The sequence below is a fragment of the Typha angustifolia genome, chromosome 12 (genome assembly GCF_048772165.1).
Source record: "Typha angustifolia cultivar Huaian chromosome 12, ASM4877216v1, whole genome shotgun sequence".
NCBI lineage: Eukaryota > Viridiplantae > Streptophyta > Magnoliopsida > Poales > Typhaceae > Typha > Typha angustifolia.
Genome location: NC_133250.1, coordinates 8,753,306 through 8,771,594, shown reverse-complemented (window position 1 = coordinate 8,771,594; position 18,289 = coordinate 8,753,306). Strand labels below are relative to the sequence as shown.

Genomic DNA, 18,289 nt, shown 5'->3' with positions numbered 1-18,289 from the left:
CGAGTTCATATGACTGATCTCGACTATTTTCATTTGAGGGGAAAACCTGAAGATGGATATCAGTAGAATATTTACTAATTGGTTACAGCCGGAGACACAAATAAAAAAATGGGGAATAGAGAGATTTATATCAGACAATAATAGAACATAATATCGAGCATAGGATAAGAAAATAAAAGTACTCATGCACAAAGAGTAGGCCTTGAAAAGTGAAAACAAGCCTCCAACTTTGTCATAATCTGCAGCAAAAGTCTTTAATTAATCTTAGTCTTGGCGAGAATAAATGCATAAAGGGTCAGTCAGTCTTTGTGGCTTCATCTAGACCAAGATCCTAGAGAAGACAGAGAAAATCCCAAATGGACAGAGAAGCCTCCATGAACAACGTGCAAACAAAGGAGGGAAGAGAAGGGCCTCCCGTCATGAACTTGGTTCCATGAAGGGGACGTATACACAAATTTCTTCACACATCTTTCAAGAACTGACTTGAATTTGACTTTTCAAAAAGCACGAGCCACAATCTAATCACTGTTCTTTTGTTCCCACGTTATTGTAACTCGTGTTTACTTGGTTTCAAGGTTATATTGCAGATAACTTGATTGATATCACATGAACAAAGTAATTAAAACTTTAAGAAGTTAGAAAGCTAGTTGGTAGCAAATTATCACTGCAGATTTTTAGATATCTAACCTTAAACTTCAAATCCAAAATATTGGAACTAATCAGAGTAATGGCCCTATAACTAGAGGACACTGGACACCTCATGGAAGTCAGATCAAATAGATCTAAGGCATAGAAGATCCAGCTACTAAGATAGGAACAGTTTGGACTTTCATTCTTCTTTTTCTTTTTTCAGTTTTCTCTTTTATTGCAACTAATAGAATGAATGAATCTTATGTCAATTCTTTTTATATTATTCTCTTCCTTCTCTTTCCCATACAGCAAAAGGTGGTCATGAGAGTGCAGATGGAAGACCAAACGAAGCTTACCAAAGTATTACAAGCTGTTGCTGGACATCATGGTATTCTCAAGATAAGCTTTTAAGAGAACTCCAATTGGCTCATAGCCAACATCACACACTTAGCTGATCATATTTACATAACTAATGTTTCAACAAGTTCAATTACTGTAACATGTTAATATTTATTATTGCTTAGTACAATATTCACAGAGTTGGAAAGAAAGGGAAAAAATGTTCCTATAGTGGCTTTTGTGATAGGTGTGACTAATTTGGCAGTAGAAGGAGATGACAGAGATCTACTCGTCATCATCGGTGAAGGACTTGATCCAGTTGCGCCAGTGCTAATTCTCAGGAAGCTGGCTTGTTTCCCGGAGCTACTCTGCGTGGCCGTCGTCGAGGCAAAGAAAGAAGAGGAGAAGAAGCCTGATGAGCCAGTGAGAATTGTGCAATACAATATGTATGAGGTTCATGATTGCAGATATGAGCCTTTATGTTGCTTCATGTGAGCTCCATCTGCAGATATATTGGATGCATTTGGAGATAGGCTATGTATAAGTATAAAACTCTGGTAAATTGTAGTATATATTATGGTAAGAGAAGAAGTACAACAACAATTTATGAATGTTTCTTGGAGAAAGTCCTCTCTGTTTGGAACTGTGGCTATAAGAAAGGAAAGAGAAAATGCAGAATTTTGTGGTTTTCATTCTTCAATAAACAGAATAATAAAGATCACCTCACATAAATGGGCAAACTTGAGCATGGAGTAAGATTCATTCAAACTTGAAGTATGTCAGAAGGATTCACAAGAATCTGTGGATAAGTCTTACATGAATGATAAATTGGCAAATAAACTGGTTATTGGGTTGTATTCTGCAATGATGCTGTCATTGATCAGAAAAGGAGTTGTAAATGAATGATACTTGGCATGACTTCATGCAATAAACGAAATAGGATGATTGTTTTGATCATCACATCACTTCACTTCCTACAAGCTAACATGCAAACAGTACAAAAAGAGAGTTCTACCAACAAAAACATAGAATTCAAGTACAAAACAGGGCCTGCATGACTCCCTTGATGCCAACTAAGAAGTGCATCAAGTCCTTTGACAGGCTTCTTTAGATGGCATTCAGGGAGCCAGGCAGACCACCATGGAAGCCATTTTATGTCAACTGGACAAGTCGAGCTACATTAACTCTACTTACCTTCTTCTCTAGAGTAACTAGAAGGGAACCCACAAATCCAAACAAACACAATTTGGTATCTAGGTTCTCTCTAGCATTTCTACTCTTATTGCTCTTCATAAAGGGAAGGTGGGAGGAAGATCAGGGCAATGTGTGGTAGATATCAGTCCTCTCTTACAGAGGACTTCAAGCATTAAGTCATCTGCAATAAAAGTTTCTGGAGTAGAGCCAAAGGGCACCCTATTATTGTAGGCAGAGATCTTTGGATTCTTCCCTTCTTGTAGATGGTGAAGAAAATTATAAACACATGATATTTATGGTACTTGGAGCTTAACTGTGACAGATATTTGGACCAGTGTACATCCAACTACAAGCATCAGATTTATGGTAGTAATCTCGTGATAAGATTGTAGAATGAACCTTGCACTGTTCTAATCTAAATTAGAAGCCAGAGAGCTAAACACATATCAAACCTCTGCAGCACTGACACTTGAATCCAATGAAAACTGGTTATCAAAATGTGTACATTACATTCAACATTTTTAGCATTTTATCCGTAGCTTTACAGACTAAGACCGTCATCTAAAGAGAAGTTTATGAGCTTCTAGATGGAAAAACTATGAAAAAAGAATAAAATCTTCTGAAGGTTTCTGTTCATAGTCTTCTTTTCTCCTCCTCTCACCATGCTTTCTATTGCCAAATGATGCGACAATTCAACAACTTTAGCCCCTGCTTGTTCCTAGAGCTTATTGAACTCTCCTGTTTCTTTGGTGAGGCTCATTTCACAGGATGAATGGAAGAGGGCCAAGTTCACTACAAAAAACAACAATGGAGCACTACATTATGCACAAGCTTGAGCATACTCTTTTTGCCTTCTCCAAGGTGTATAAGATATAGAAAAAGAGAGTCCTAATTCTCTAGTTTTCATCACCTGTGAGAATTACATCAGTTGCGCAAGTTCTCATGGTAATATCATTTTCCAAAGATCACAGCCTGCAAAGCCCAAGACAGAAAAATAATTGAGGAAGACAGCTTTATAGAAGGGCAGAAAAAATGCCTTGCAAGAAAAGGAGAACTGTATCCTTTCCCACAAACTGAATCTTAACCAACATGCTCTCAAGAAAAGGAGAATGAAAAATATCATCTTAACCAACATGCTCTCAAGAAAAGGAGAATGAAAAATATCATCTTAACCAACATGCTCTCAAGTATCCTTTCCCACAAATTAGGGTCTAGAACAAAGCTTGTATATGGAAATAGAGATAAATTAAACAGTTCCTTTCCCAAAAAAAAATGCAACTCTTTGCATGACTGAAGTACAAAACCAGAAAGAAATCAAGATTTAGCTTTTCGAACCAGTTATACCTTTGAAGTTTGAACATCTGTGCTACAATCATCAGAACAACAAAGAGAATGGTACCGTTTTGCCTCACTAAAATTGGGACTCCAAACGTAACTATTTTTTTTTTTATAAGAACAACAAATTTCTCTAGCTAGAAACTGTACATGTTTTCAGGAACTTACGACTCGCATCAGGACTAATAGTCTCGAATCTCAATCCCATCCTCATATCACATAAGATAAGATAGCAAGATAAACTCATCATGGATAACACAATGCTTAGATTTCAAATTTCTAACTTGATCATGTCATCAACATATTAAACCACATGCAATTAATGATTTGTCTGAAGATTTTACCTTTACATATTCGTTTTTCAGTAGCAGGCTTCTAGATTTTTATAAAATCAACCTCTAAAATCTAATGTAAGAGGTAAAAGTCCATATACCCATAAAATAACCATTCATAAAACCAATCTTGACTGATCGATTCATGATCCAAATCAATCTGATCTCTTACATAGTTTACAACCCAATTTCCATCTTGACTGATCAATTGGACATCATCTATGTTTTATAGCCTAAGAAACAAGTACTACTGTTGTTGCACTAGATCTTCTTTGCTAGCAATAACGTAAATTTCTTGCCTTCATCTCCAAAAGAGTTTGTATTAGCTTCCATCTAGGTTCTACACTCAAATTAAAAGAACCATCCATGGTTGCCAATGAAGAAGATTCGTATATTTAGATTCAATTTCTCTCAGTAGTATGAACTGGGCATCATCAACAGCTTCGCCATTGACAGAGACTCCAATAGTTTGGTTATGCAAAAAGAAAGCAACACATACAAAAGCTTGATCCTGTTCAAGCTAGAAGCAGTACCCAAGTGTCCAATAGAGAGGACTTCCAATCCATCAAGAAAGAGAATAATGATAGACAGAAGAAACTAGAAGATTATAACCGCCAAATAATAAGCAAATAGCGTGACAAACAGTTGAAGCTAAATATTACAAGAATGAACCAAACAACCAAATTGGGGCACCATACTGACAATTATTAAACCAGACAAAATTAGAACTCTAGAATTTTGATATCACTAACTGTATACCAGAAAGAGAGTAAGAAAATGTATCGTATGCAGAGACCCTCGAGGCTTTAATCTCTCATTAGATTTATAAAATGAAGAAAAAGGAAAAGGAGACAAAAGAACCTTGTGATGTCAACTTCAACTCTAACTCTAGACTAGACTTCAGATGGAGTCTTTGCTTCAATGGAGAGTGCATGCAAACCACTATTCAACTCCTCTTGTAATAGATCATAAACAAGCCTGTGCCTCTTCAACAAGCTCTTCCCTTCGAACTCCTTAGAAACCACTCTCAAATTGAAATGGGTTTCTCCTCCACTGTTTCCTGCTACCCCAGCATGACCTGCGTGGACATGCGATATGTCCTCGATCTGCAACTCCGTCGGCGATAACCCCTTCTCCAGTCTCTCTCTTATCCTCTTCTCCCTCCCACCAACCCAACCATTCGGTTTCACAGGATTGGCATCGTTTAAATCCTCCAAACTATCATCCTCCACAGGAACAGAAAAATCCTTACCCAAAGAAATTTCGCCAATTCCATCAGTTTTCCCATCCAAGGTCAAATTCTCCCCTGCCAAGACTCCGCCTTTATCATCCAAAACGCCAAACTCCCCCGAATCGCCGGCGACGGCGTCGAGCTGGAGGGCCTTCTGCTGCATGAGCTTGAGCATATTGAGCATCCCACTATTCCTCGACGGCGTAAGGCTCTGCCGAAGGCCAAGGAGGTCTATAAACTCCGCCGGGACCCGAGCAATCACCTTCGCCGGCTCTCCCGACAGCCCAAAAACGAGAAGCGCGGCGAGACCCTTGGTGAGCGCCGAATCCGAGTCCGCCTCGAATCGCACGCAACCGCCGCCGTCATCCCCTGAGTCCCGGAACGCGCGGACCCAGACCTGGGACACGCAGCCCCTGACCTTGTTGGCCTCGACCTTGTGCTCGGGCGCGAGAGGGGGCAACCGGGTGCCGTAATGGAGGAGCTGCTGGTACTTGGCCTTGGTGTCGTCGACGGACTGGAAGAGGGAGATGATCTCTTGGAGCTTTGCGGGGAGGACGGAGTAATCGAGGTTAGAGGGATGGTCTTGGAGCTGGGCTTTGATGGGTTGTGGACGGGGAAGGGAGGATTTGGTTAGCGATTGGAAGGAGATGGGGGAGGAGAAAAGGAGGGGTTTTGGGGCGAGGAGAGGGTTGACGAAGGAGGGAGGTTTGAAGAGAGGGTTGGGGGAGAAGAGGCGGAGAGAGGAGGAGAGCGAAGTCATGAGAGAGATGGAGAGCGAAGAGAGAGAAAGGTGCTTGTTTTAGTTGATTAGAAGGGGCAAGAGAGAAGGGTGAAGGGAGGAGGAGCGAGTATATGGGAGGTATCAAATTTTTGTGAATAAAGTAATCAAGGCCACAAAATTAAAGTTGGAAATTCTAGAGGGTTCCCATAATTTTTTTTTAAAAAATTTATATAAATTACACTTATCTATTTTATATAATTTAAAAAAAAAAGTTATAATATGATTTTTTTTCTATAATTTTTATTTAAGATTTCGACATAAATTGACTATCGACCAAATAATTAAAATATATCTATCATTCCTCTTATTTCTGATATACCTCTAGCATATTTTTCACCTACCTTTTTATTTTTCTAGTTGCCACATTTTCTTATCTTTCTCTCTTTCCCATTTTTTTTCTTCTCTTATTTTGGAAGAGAAAAAAAAAAGAAGAAGACATAAATAATTTAAGTATTTATAAATTATTTTATATATTATAACGGAATATTTTTTTAAATACTGTTTAAGTTATTTTAAGGTGTTAATTAAAATTTATAGAGAAAAATAAATATTAGATTATAAAATTCTAAAAAGATAAATTATGAATCATAAAATAGATAAAATATATGTCACTATTTAATGGTAAAATTTATCATAAGTTTTATATTTCTCATTTTATTGACGTGCGATTGATCTTAATATACTAGAATACATTTTTGAAATTTAAGATGAAAATTAAAAAAAAAAAACCGATGAGGGATATTTTAAGCTCTTTTTTTTATCAAAATCAATCGTATATTTTCTATTTTGTCCGCTGTTATTAGTTTAACGTTAACTAATAATAACTTTTTATAATATTAATAAAATATAGGATTTGAACTATAAATATGGTCGGTGCGAGTGATAATAAAGATAAAATTTAGTTTGCTTCTAATAATGTTCCAAATATTTTTATTCTTATATAAGTTCTTATCTTATCCTTGTAACCTTGTTACACTATATATTGAAGCAAGACTAATAGACTAGCATGTAGTTATGTACAAAAGGTGAAATAAACATTATACTAAAACTAATATACCTTTTAGCCTACACCTCAAATTGGAGGTAGATTAAACATCTCTTTGTAACTACATTTTAACAAAATAAAACTTCAAAGAAGACTCCATCTTAACTGAGATCTGCAGCAAAATAATTTTGAATGTGGGATATGTCAGAATCATAGATAAAATAATGAGGATATGACAGTGGAGACTTCCATCTCATACTAAAACCTCATGTATTACGACACTCTTTTAATTATATAATTTAAGTTTCTTATAGTTCTTAAGAATTAACTAATAAATATTAGTATGATGACCAAGTTCATTTGAATTCTATTTGAATAAAATCCTTATAATTAAAGTTAGTATGATGACCAAGTCAAGGAGGCTAAATTCATATTGCCATATACATTTATAACACCAATTGAATCTATAGCATAGACGAGTAATATCAGCTCAAGACACAAAAAGAAATGAACTTATAGCATAGACGAGTACACGCCATGCATGCAACCAAACCCCATGCAGCCATCGATCTAATACTTGTAGCCTTTCACGTACAAGCTCTCCGACGCCGCCGCATCCACACTGCCAGCGGCGTACTTCCCCAGCGTGGCCTCGGAGTTGGCCTTGCACCTCACCAGGAACGCCTCCTGCGCCGCGCCCACGCTCTCCTTCTTCCCGCCCCACTTCTTGATCGTGCTCTGCTGCAGGGCCCTCCCGAAGGAGAAGGACAGCGTCCATGGCTTCAGCACCTCCAGCTTGTTCATGGCGTTGAGATTCTGGGTGGCCTCCTCCTCGCTCTGCCCGCCGGAGAGGAAGACGATGCCAGGGACCGCGGGAGGGACGGTGCGGCGGAGAGCGGTCACCGTGTACTCTGCGATCACCTCCGCCCCGACCTGAAAAATTTACGTCTTGACGTCTGATTAGTATGTAATGAGGGATCCTCAAGAAAAATTTCACATAATTATCACTAAATTCTTTTCAAATATCGCCTCCTCGATCCTCACCTTTGGGCTATCGGATCCAGGGGTGACCATGTTGGGCTTCAAGAGAGTCCCCTCCAGGAGCACATGGTGATCATTCAAGGCCTTGTAGACGGCGGCGAGCACCGCCTCCGTCACCGCCGCACACTTCTTAATGTCGTGGCTGCCGTCGGTGAGGATCTCCGGCTCGACGATCGGCACTAGCCCGTTCTCCTGGCATATGATTGCATACCTCGCCAGCCCCTGAGCATTCTGCTGTATGGCCAGCTCAGAGGGCTCATTGGGCCCAATCTTGAGCACCGCCCGCCACTTTGCGAATCGAGCCCCCGCCTTGTAGTACTGCTGGCAACGCGCCCCCAACGAGTCGAAGCCCTGGGTGGTCGTCTCGGAGTTTGTGCCGGCGAGCTCGACGGTCCCCTTGTCGACTTTGATCCCCGGGACCACAGAATTATCGGTGAGCACATCGACGAACGGCTTGCCGCCTGACGTCTTCTGGTATAGAGTTTCCTCGAATAGGATGACACCCGATAAGTACGTCAGGGCGTTCGGGGCGGTGAAGAGCAGCTCCCGGAGCGCCTGTCGGTTGGCCTCGATGTTCTCTACATTGATGCTTGCGAGGCGCTTCCCGATCGTCCCCGTGCTCTCGTCGGCGGCGAGGATGCCTTTCCCAGGGGTGGCAATGTACTTGGCGGTCTTGATTAGCTCATCTACGGAAGAGTGTAACATTTTGTTAGCCAGCACAAGGCGGCAACAATGGACCAATTCAACAATATTCGGATCCGGGTAGTGGTTTTCATAAATGGATCGGGTATTGGCCAACCCAATAAGTCTTGTATTTTAGTTATGGATTTACCATCATATTCAAGTGTAAAAATATAATGAAAAATATAGTATTTTTTTGTCTCACTATAATTTGGAACAAAATGGATGGGGTTTTCAATCCGAACCAAAATTTGCCATTTTTAATTTGTACTAATTGATGATAAAAATTACTCACCATTAACCTCTCCTAAATTATAATTTTATCTTTCAAAGAAGTGCACTATATTTGAGCTATAAAATAAAATTAGAAGTTAATTAGTTAACACACTCACAAGCATATCCTCCTCATTATTGACTACTCTCACAAACAAAACATGGAAATGAACTGAAAAATAAAAGTATGAAGATGTATAACAATCTATAGTAAGACCACTTACCTGCATATTTTCCTATGAAGGCAGACATGGCTGGTAATACCTAAAGAAAATGGAGAGAGAGGGGGAAAATTAAAGAGGAGGTTGGAAGAAAAGATTGAGTAATTGAGCTCAAAACAAAAAGGCATTTAGATGAGGAAGCTTTTATAAGCCCAACAAGAAGGAATATATCCATGGAATCTCCTACCTCTCACTGCCACGTGCCGAGATCGTGGCCCTCCGAGGTTTATCAGATTTGGATAGGGAAAGAGTGGTACCACTCGAGTGGAAGCTGTGCATGGGCTTATCTTCCCATGGAGGTGCATGTACGTAGATAGAGGATTGAGTGGAATGGGAAATTTGGGATTTTTGGAGGTTGCTCCAATAAAAATCCAATGCGTGTGAGACTTAGATGAGATCAAACACCCACTCCCCCGTGCTCGGCTTGACCCGTTTTGGTTTGGATAGGCCCAGCCCGAGCCCAAACTACCTATGGGTGGCACGGGCCAGCTCTTTACCCGCCCGCCCGTGCCCGAAAGCCCGTCCGTTTGGCCTGCAACTAGGCTCGCCCGTTCTGCTACAGTATTTACCCGTTTTGTTATAGTAAAAACCAACTAAATTTTTGGTACAGTACTGTTTTACATTGTTTTTTAAGAACATATTTAAATTTGTTTAATTTATTATTATTATTATTTTTAAATAGAGGAACATAAATATTTTTTTAAAAAATAAGCTAATAGTAAAAAAATTCTAATAATAGCTAAAATGTGGGTTGGCCCGAATGATTGGTGGGTCAGGCTGACCTGGCCCAACCGGCTAGTCCGATCTCTCATGGGTCGATGGGCGGTAATGGGCTAGACTATTCTAGCCCGGCCCGAACCCGACCCGGCCCGTGTGATTGATGGGTCGGGCCATGAACAAATACTTAAATCCGATTGGCTCAAAAAGCCCGACCCGAACCTGACCCAGCCCACTTGATGATCATGTCTAGTGAGACTGTGAGTCCTTCGTACTCATGTTTTTGGTATGTGCTTGTCCCAAGAACGATAAATTTTATATTTTATATTTTGATACTCAAAGAGATCTCTGTTTGGATATCATATTGACTTATCAACTATTTTAAAATTTTAAACTCATAAAAAGTAATAATTTTTATATTTTATACTCTGACAATATGCACACTAATTAAATCTCTTTATTCTCAATTCTATTGATAAGATGGATAGAATAACTTCCCTGTTGTTAATCTGAATATGCTACTGATTAAAGGATGAAGCCAATAAAATTTCAATCCAAGAGCATAAAAAGACATTCACATTTCTGTTCCTATATTTGATTCAATGTCTCTGCCTTTCAATCTTGCTTTATAATCGAGTAAAATGTAGAATCTCTATCCCAGTTCACATGTTCTAAAGTAAGTCTCGTTATTCTAGTATAGTAACTAAACAACAACTTAGTTTCTTCTGCTATATTAATTTATTATTTTATTTTCTCTAATTCTATATAACTTTTAAAAATTAATTTAATAACTTATCTTTACTATTTTGCTCCTAAATTAGACACCATCTAATTACTGCTACTACTTTACATTCATTTACATTTAATGAAAGGTATTTTCATCATTTGATTTAAAATATTATCAATCACCGATATAAATTCACTTATTTTTATTATTTTGATATTAACTTTATATCATAATTATTACTCTTTATATTAGTATTAACTTAAATAATAGAATAACTTATACTGATATTAACTTATCTTCTTCTAGTATTAAAAATTAAATTATTTCTTCTAAAATTAACTTTATTCCACAAGTGAATTAGCCTTCTAATGTAAACTGGGAAGCATATTCCAAATTTCGAACACTAATAATAGTTTTGTGTGTAGCATAATATGATAGGTATCTCACTTTTGCATAAGCAAAAAAAGCTCTGACAAGAAACAATGTGGTGATAAACAGACAATGACCATAACTAGAATCATACATAGATAACAAAGGGAAATATTCCTCACATACATAATGTATCTATACAACAAATGGAACAGATTATTCATTGGTCCACATATTACACAAAAGTACTTATTTGTGACAATTTTATCATGAGTTCGTGAAACAAGACATACAAATAGATAGCTAAGTAAACAAGCCAAGTACGGTGGCGAGATTGACTCCACGAGACATACTTTTTCAGTGCATGCTCCATGAGAGCTCCAGATTACTCCCCTGAGATCAAGGCTTCTGTGATACAAGAAGAAAGGCAATGATAAGTAAGTAAATACCAACAAGTGTACCATATTGATGTCCATAAGTGGACAAATAGTAGAGGATACACTTACTTGATGTACTTACTTTCCTCCTGGAAACCATGGCAATGGTTGCTGAAACATCAATGATTTGATTAAAGTGTGAACATCATAATTAAATATATCAGAAGCGAGAAAGAGAAAAATTCTGGAACTACTAAAGCTTGTAACTATATGATTCTACATGGATTCAGAAAAACTGGTCTACATGTCGAGTCCAAAAAAGAAGAGGAAAACTCTACAAGAATCTGTAAACATATATGTTGAAATGAGGAGAAGAGTAATCACAGGAAACAATGAGGTTCTACGGGATAAACATATATTTTGAACCATTATGAATAAGTTAAATGTAGAGAAAATTACTACGTACGCGGAGGTTAATCTCAACCTCAGTTTCAGGTCAATGGACTGGAACAACAGACCTGGTTGTTAGTTTTGCTGCAGCGAAAATTATGAGCAGTTGAAACTCTACAAGAATCTATAACTTTCACGAGTAAGGATAACAAATCTCCATGAGTAATTGAATCCAGAATATTTCTTTCATCTGCTTGACTGAAAAATCAGTGAATTTTTATAATATTTGTCTGACATGCAAGTGCGATGAAAATTTTCTTTCATGTATATTATTGGAAATATATGAAGCTTACCTATGAGAGAATCAGATTAATGAAGATGAAGAATGGAGGGGATGTGCTCAACGTGCTTCCAATCAATTGTTGTTAGCCTCGTTATAAACGCATCTGGCATATCCCTTAGGTGCATCTTTTGGATTGATTTAAGGTATCTAATACCTTCCGGTACTGTCCCCAGATTCTGTAATCCAATAAGGTGCAGATGCTGTAGGCTCGTCATTGTGCCATCCTGTATGTGAATCCAAACAAGTTGCAGCATATCAGCTAAATACAGGTGCTTAAGCTTAGGGAACCATCCTGCGAGAAAGGCCAACACTACTTTGCCGTCATACACCCTGTAAAGGTGAAGATCAACAAGATTAGACATGATAGACAAGGCAGGAAGCGGATCTTCTCGTAGTCCAGACCACCCCATTCTTAAGTCCCCAAGCTTTCCAAAGCTGCTAAACATCGAGGGTACCACCCCTTCCTCCAACCTGCCTTTTAAGTACAAAGATTGCAGACTTGGTAGAGGTTCTAAAGTTTCCAGATTAAGAATTACATCTGGGGTACTTGCAACAAGGCCAAATCTACTGAGGTGTGGCATCTTTGTGAGGGAGGCCCACAGTGCTCCACAATAGCTTCGTTCCATCTTCACGATAGAGAGATTTCTTAGCAGCGTCAAGTTTCCAATCTTCTGAACTAAAACTTTTCTGGCTTCTATATGTGATAAAATTTGTAAACTTTTTAAACTGCATATATCATCGGAAACTGATGCACCACTAAAGCAATAAAAAGTTCTACACTGCCAGTCATAATAACAGGACACAAACAGGTGCCTTAGCATCTGTAGCACGGTAATTTCATTCGGCAACTTCTCTACAGAAGTTGCCCTGAGATCCAATGTTTGTAGGTTCAGAAGCTTCCCCAACGAACTAGGGATATTCTTCACTTTAGTATAGCTTAAATCCAGATAATGCAAATTAAATAAGTCAGCCACTACATCGGGCACCTTATCAATATTGGCTGATTTAAGAGAGAGAACTCTTAATAATCTGAAGTTGGATGAAACATTTTGTATGCAAGAAGATGATAATTGCTTGTCAAACAACAAAAAGGAGCGAAGCTGTCGTGAACCTATGCTAGGTTGTAAGGTTTCACTACCTTTATGAACGGATACACGCCGAGCTTCATCTCCCAATTTTACTACCTCTGGGTTGTCATGTACAATACCAAACATCTCTTTTCTCGATCTTGTTAGAGTTACTTCTCTAACAATATCATGAATTTGAAGAATTTCAATCCTACCAGACTCATTCCTTTCCACCACTTGTAGCAAACACCTATGCACGAGTTCCCTAAGGCAGACTTCAGCCACTTCCTCCATCGTTATCTCTGGTCCCCTCTCCTCAATGAATCCTTCAGCTATCCATAGTCTAATTAACTCTTCTCTTTGAATCATATAATCTTCAGGGAATAGGCCACAGTATAGGAAGCAATTCTTCAGATAGCTTGGTAGAACGATGAAGCTGAGATTTAAAACCCTATTTGCCACCCAATTCAGCTCTGGGTTATTTTCTAGTTGCCAATTAAGTTGCTTGCAGAATGATCTCCACTCTTGTTCCTCCTTTTCTTTGTAGGAGAGCAGACTGCCAATAGCTATTATAGCTAGTGGCAAGCCTTGGCACTTCTCCACAATCTTGTCGGCCCAATTCTTGAGACTTGCAGGACATCTCTTTCCATCTAGTCTCTCAAAGGCCTTTTTACAGAAGAGATCCCATGCTTCCTCTTTTGAAAGAGTTGTTAGCTTCATTTTACGGTCTTCGTCTGCTAATGAGGCCACGTCTTCACTCCGAGTTGTAATGACTACTCTACTTCCGCAATTGTTTTCTACGAATGTACGTTTTAAAAGTGACCATGCTTCCTTGTTCCACACGTCATCCAAGACAATCAAGTACTTTCTTCCCTGCAGATGGCTTTGAAGTGTCTCCACCAATTTGGTATGATCCATGGTGTCAATGTCATTTGGAATTGCCTGATTCTTTTCCAAGAGTTTCTTCGCTATTCTTCTTAATAAATCATCAACCTGAAAGCTTTGAGAGACCGATACCCATGCACTACACTCAAAGTGTCTTTTAGTTGTTTCATCTTTGTAAATGCTTCTTGCAAGAGTTGTTTTACCCAAGCCCCCCATGCCACAGATGGATATAATTGCACGACCTTGCTTCCCATCTGTCAACCACTCAATCAGATTTTGGGTTTCCTTTCCAAAACCTACAATTTCATCTTCACTAGTAAAGTAAGGGGATTCTGATACATGCTGCTCCCCGTGAGCATAATTATTTAGGTTGCTACTTCCTCCTCTTTCAGTAATTGAAATGCTATATCTATTTTTCATACTTGTGAGGTTCTGAAGACGGGCTTCGAGTTGTTTAAGCTGATCTGCAATATTGCGCAATGCAACATTATTCCTGGAATAAGGAAAGGTTTTCCTTAAAAAGCTCATCTTCCTGCTTGTCTGTTGTTTCCCAGTGAGATATGCATACTCATCGATGGCATCCTCAACCTCGTATGCTACCTTTCTTAATTGTTCCAACCAGGCCTCAAAGGTTTTATTATTGGCTTTACATACATCTGCATGACTTATGTAGGCTTGCATCACCACAAACTCACTCTCAATATTCTTCATTCTGTTGTCTACTTCTGTAAGAACGGATATGTCTTTTACTAGCTTGGAGGTTATTGTAGACGTTGCTGATTCAGCCAGGGAAGCACCAATCTTTTTTAGCACAAGAAACACCAAAGCTTCTGCCATATTTGCTCTCCTAATTTCAGATTCTTTTTTCTTTAGGAGCTCAGAATACTAAAAAAAAATTGCTTCAGCACTGTTGCACTGCAATTATTTGAATGGGAAGAATCAGTTGAGTGGAGTATGACACTTGCATCCTCGAATCTAGGACACAAGAAATCTTCTTAAGCCAAGTCAAGATTTATGCAGTCAATTTATACTAAACAATAACTAGAATTGTGCATGTGATGGGAGGTGTGAGATGATAGGGATTGTGAAATAATAGCAGATGAAGGAGTAAATAATCAAAGAAGAACGTAAACAGAGAAGATTGCAACTTAAATCACAAAGCTTTACTTGGTAGTTCATAGAAAAATTCATATAGATTCAAATAGAAGATCCAGATAAGTCCAGTTACACTATGAACTACCAAGAAACCATCAAATCATCATTAGAATATATCTAGAAAACTATTAATTGACACAAGGTAGACATTGCATCTAAAACATATGTATTGGAAGTACCCAGATGGATGTCAGCTTTCTAATAGTTGATCAGAAACCATTACATCTCAGTTCCTTCTACAATGGGTGCTGAAGCTGCGCTGGAACTGATAAGACTCTAAAGTAGTACTCAACTTCAAGCGAGATTTTCTTCTTTCTTTTCATCATGCCATGGATGGCATAGGAACAACGCCAAACATCTTATCTTTTTTTCACGGAAAAGAATGAAATGCATCAAAAGACAACGATAACCAAAGCTTGGGAGAAGAATGACTGATAAACATCCACATTAATTTGCCCAATTTGGGAGTGGTACATGGCAGTTGTCGTGGGACCATTACGACCTACATTTATTGTGCTATCAATAATTTATATATACTTTATTTTTAAGGGGAAACTGTATTTTATTCTCACGCTAAAATTCATCTCACACCCTCTAATTTTGATTGAGGTAATTTAATCTCCTATTATTATATTTAAATTAAAACTATTATTTTTTAATTGTATTTAATCAATTTATAGGTCAAATTTGAAAATACTTTAGAAACAAAGCTATAGATAATTGAATAAAATTTTCAATATATTAAAATAATACTAATCGAATTTTAGATAATAATTTTTTTATCATATCTTTATTATTTGATAGCCCTACATTAAAGTCATCTAGTGTACTAGAAAGAGTTCCGGGGGTGTAAATGAGCCGAGCTTGAGCGAGCTGGGCTCAGCTCGAGAGCTGCCAAATGCTGTGCTGTCTATTGTGCCAAGCCAAGGTTGGCTTGCTTCGTGTTTCTATAGATATAATTTAAGGGCATTTTACAAATTACACATTATTATTTATTTTGTTATTTCGTAGGATTTTGTAATTGACTCTCTTTTTTCTATAATTTTTTTTAACACCATAGGATTATTTAACTAATTGATATTAATTAAATTATTTAACTAATTTTATTCTCACGCTAAAATTCATCTCACACCCTCTAATTTTGATTGCGGTAATTTAATCTCCTATAATTATATTTAAATTAAAACTATTATTTTTTAATTGTATTTAATCAATTTATAGGTCAAATTTGAAAATACTTTAGAAACAAAGGTATAGATAATTGAATAATTTTTTCAATATATTAAAATAATACTAATTGAATTTCAGATAATAATTTTTTTTATCATATCTTTATTATTTGAAAGCCCTACATTAAAGTCATCTAGTGTACTAGAAAGAGTTCCGGCTGTGCTGTCTATTGTGCCAAGCCAAGGTTGGCTTGCTTCGTGTTTCTATAGATATAATTTAAAGGCATTTTACAAATTACACATTATTATTTATTTTGTTATTTCGTACCTTATTTTTGAGGATTTTGTAATTGACTCTCTTTTTTCTATAATTTTTTTAACACCATAGGATTATTTAACTAATTAATATTAATTAAATTACTATCCGTCCATCATCTTCCTTCATTTTCCCTCAGCCATCTCCTGTTTTTCTTTCTTCTTTATCTTTCCTTTTCTCCTCTTCTACGTATCATCGCCCCGAGGGTTCACAAGAGAAGATCAAGGAAGCCAAGCATCTCAATCGACTTTATATTAAGAATGAAAACCTCCGGCTTAGACATGAAGATGTGGTGAGGATGATGGAATAGATGTGAGAGAATGAGAAGATGAAGGAGACATGAGTAATTAAGATGTTTTATAAATGATTCAGTGTATTATAATAGAATATTCTTTTGTTGGTATCATTCTGTTCGTTGTAATTATGTTAAGTTAACCCAAGATATTAAATAAAAATTATAAGAAAAAATAAAAGATCAGATTATAAAATTCTTAAAGACCGAGTATAATTTGCAAAATAGATAAGATACATTCCCTAAATTCAATAAGCAGAGTATATCCAGAAAAAATTATGGCAAACGAGCTGCGGTTTAACAATAGCCGAAAGAAAAACCATCGCAAATTAGAAAATTTCAGTAGAAACCATGAAATTAAGTCGAACCAAAGAAAAATTATTGTAAATGATGGTTTTTTGCTCATCAAAAGTCTATCGGAAACAATAGCCTTTGTAGGGCATTTAGGGAAAGGTCAGAGACTTAATACTTTGTTTAGATAGCCTGTGAGACAATCACTCACTCTAATGAGGAAATAATAATAAATCATACCAGATGAAGATCAGCTTTCCAAGGTTTGAAGAACAGAAGCCATAGTATCTCACAGTTCCTTCTACATGGGTGCTGATTGCTGAAGCTGCGGTGTAATAGGTAAGACCGTGAAGTACTACTCAACTTGAACAGTGAATTGCTAAAAAGAACAGCATACCTCTTAACTTTTAGGAAAAAGGATCAAACGCCTCAAAGATGATGCCATCTTGATAGCTTTGGAGCAACAAGGTAGGAGGAGTTCTTTATTATAAATATTAAACAAAAGAGTTAGAATATACTTTTTGTGAAACAATGGAGACTGTGTTTTTCCGTAAGAAATATAGCTAGCAATTTGTTCTTTATTATTCTGCATATTTTATTAGAACAAGCTTGTGTATAGGAAATCATGTCTAGGATTTTTAATTTGTTAGGACTGTTATTGTTAATTACCAACTATTCAAAAAAAAAAAAGGGAGAGAGAGATGAAGAAGACTGTTTAATTGGACTATGCCTCTCATATAATAAGGAATTATTCAATTTTGCAGTGTGGTTGCATGGTCCCTCGTGCCAAATTTAACTTGCAATATTTGGAAGACCCCGCAACAACCGCCAGCCTAGATTGACTAACTCTTGGCACGCAATGGGAATATAATATGACGACCCACTTGCTATGAGAGTCCTCTCATTATATAAAAAGACAGCTTGGGAAGAATATTAAGCAATGAATTATTTGATAGTATGTCTCCCATTTGATGTCTTGTGGAACATGTAGAGCAAGTATTCGAGCTAATATTGCAAGTAGTTAAATTCTTTCCTAACAAAAATACTTGCAGAATCATTCATTTGATAGAGTAGTTCATTTATATGCTGGCTAATTTTAAGGTAGCACTGGAAGGTCAACTTTGGCAAAAGTCTAGATGAACTTTTAT

The 18,289-nt window shown here is 37.4% G+C and overlaps 3 protein-coding genes across 5 annotated transcripts; all 3 read right to left on the bottom strand.

Moving 5' to 3' along the window:
* Positions 1-2,620: 2,620 nt before the first annotated feature.
* On the bottom strand, positions 2,621-5,914 carry LOC140772551 (sufE-like protein 1, chloroplastic/mitochondrial). The gene is made up of 3 exons (XM_073114677.1): positions 4,692-5,914; positions 3,074-3,135; positions 2,621-2,955 (listed from the first exon to the last, which is right to left on the bottom strand). The coding sequence occupies exon 1, from the start codon at positions 5,819-5,821 to the stop codon at positions 4,724-4,726; it is 1,098 nt and encodes a 365-aa protein (XP_072970778.1). The 5' UTR covers positions 5,822-5,914; the 3' UTR covers positions 2,621-2,955; positions 3,074-3,135; positions 4,692-4,723.
* A 1,309-nt stretch (positions 5,915-7,223) lies between these two features.
* Positions 7,224-9,200, bottom strand: LOC140772723 (fructose-bisphosphate aldolase, cytoplasmic isozyme 1). Its single transcript, XM_073114929.1, has 3 exons — positions 9,047-9,200; positions 7,872-8,554; positions 7,224-7,760 (listed from the first exon to the last, which is right to left on the bottom strand). The coding sequence occupies exons 1-3, from the start codon at positions 9,072-9,074 to the stop codon at positions 7,398-7,400; spliced, it is 1,074 nt and encodes a 357-aa protein (XP_072971030.1). The 5' UTR covers positions 9,075-9,200; the 3' UTR covers positions 7,224-7,397.
* Positions 9,201-10,988: 1,788 nt separating this feature from the next.
* Positions 10,989-17,655, bottom strand: LOC140772701 (disease resistance protein RPM1-like). Of its 3 annotated transcripts, none has more exons than XM_073114899.1 (5): positions 17,539-17,655; positions 17,382-17,466; positions 11,977-14,833; positions 11,363-11,419; positions 10,989-11,264 (listed from the first exon to the last, which is right to left on the bottom strand). In XM_073114899.1, the coding sequence occupies exon 3, from the start codon at positions 14,753-14,755 to the stop codon at positions 11,993-11,995; it is 2,763 nt and encodes a 920-aa protein (XP_072971000.1). In that variant the 5' UTR covers positions 14,756-14,833; positions 17,382-17,466; positions 17,539-17,655; the 3' UTR covers positions 10,989-11,264; positions 11,363-11,419; positions 11,977-11,992. The 3 variants fall into 3 exon arrangements, with proteins under 3 accessions (XP_072971000.1, XP_072970998.1, XP_072970999.1); XM_073114897.1 differs by having other exon boundaries at positions 11,363-11,404; positions 17,539-17,654; XM_073114898.1 differs by lacking the exons at positions 17,382-17,466; positions 17,539-17,655 and adding an exon at positions 15,253-15,630 and having other exon boundaries at positions 11,363-11,404.
* Between the last annotated feature and the right edge of the window lie 634 nt (positions 17,656-18,289).

Coding starts and splice junctions, on each gene's coding strand:
- LOC140772701 (XM_073114899.1), bottom strand. CDS start 14,755: ATGGCAGAAGCTTTGGTGTTTCTTGTGCTAAAAAAGATTGGTGCTTCC.
- LOC140772723 (XM_073114929.1), bottom strand. CDS start 9,074: ATGTCTGCCTTCATAGGAAAATATGCAG. Junction 8,555..9,046: donor CTTCATAGGAAAATATGCAG/GTAAGTGGTCTT, acceptor ACTCTTCCGTAG/ATGAGCTAATCAAGACCGCC. Junction 7,761..7,871: donor CTGGATCCGATAGCCCAAAG/GTGAGGATCGAG, acceptor TAAATTTTTCAG/GTCGGGGCGGAGGTGATCGC.
- LOC140772551 (XM_073114677.1), bottom strand. CDS start 5,821: ATGACTTCGCTCTCCTCCTCTCTCCGCCTCTTCTCCCCCAACCCTCTC.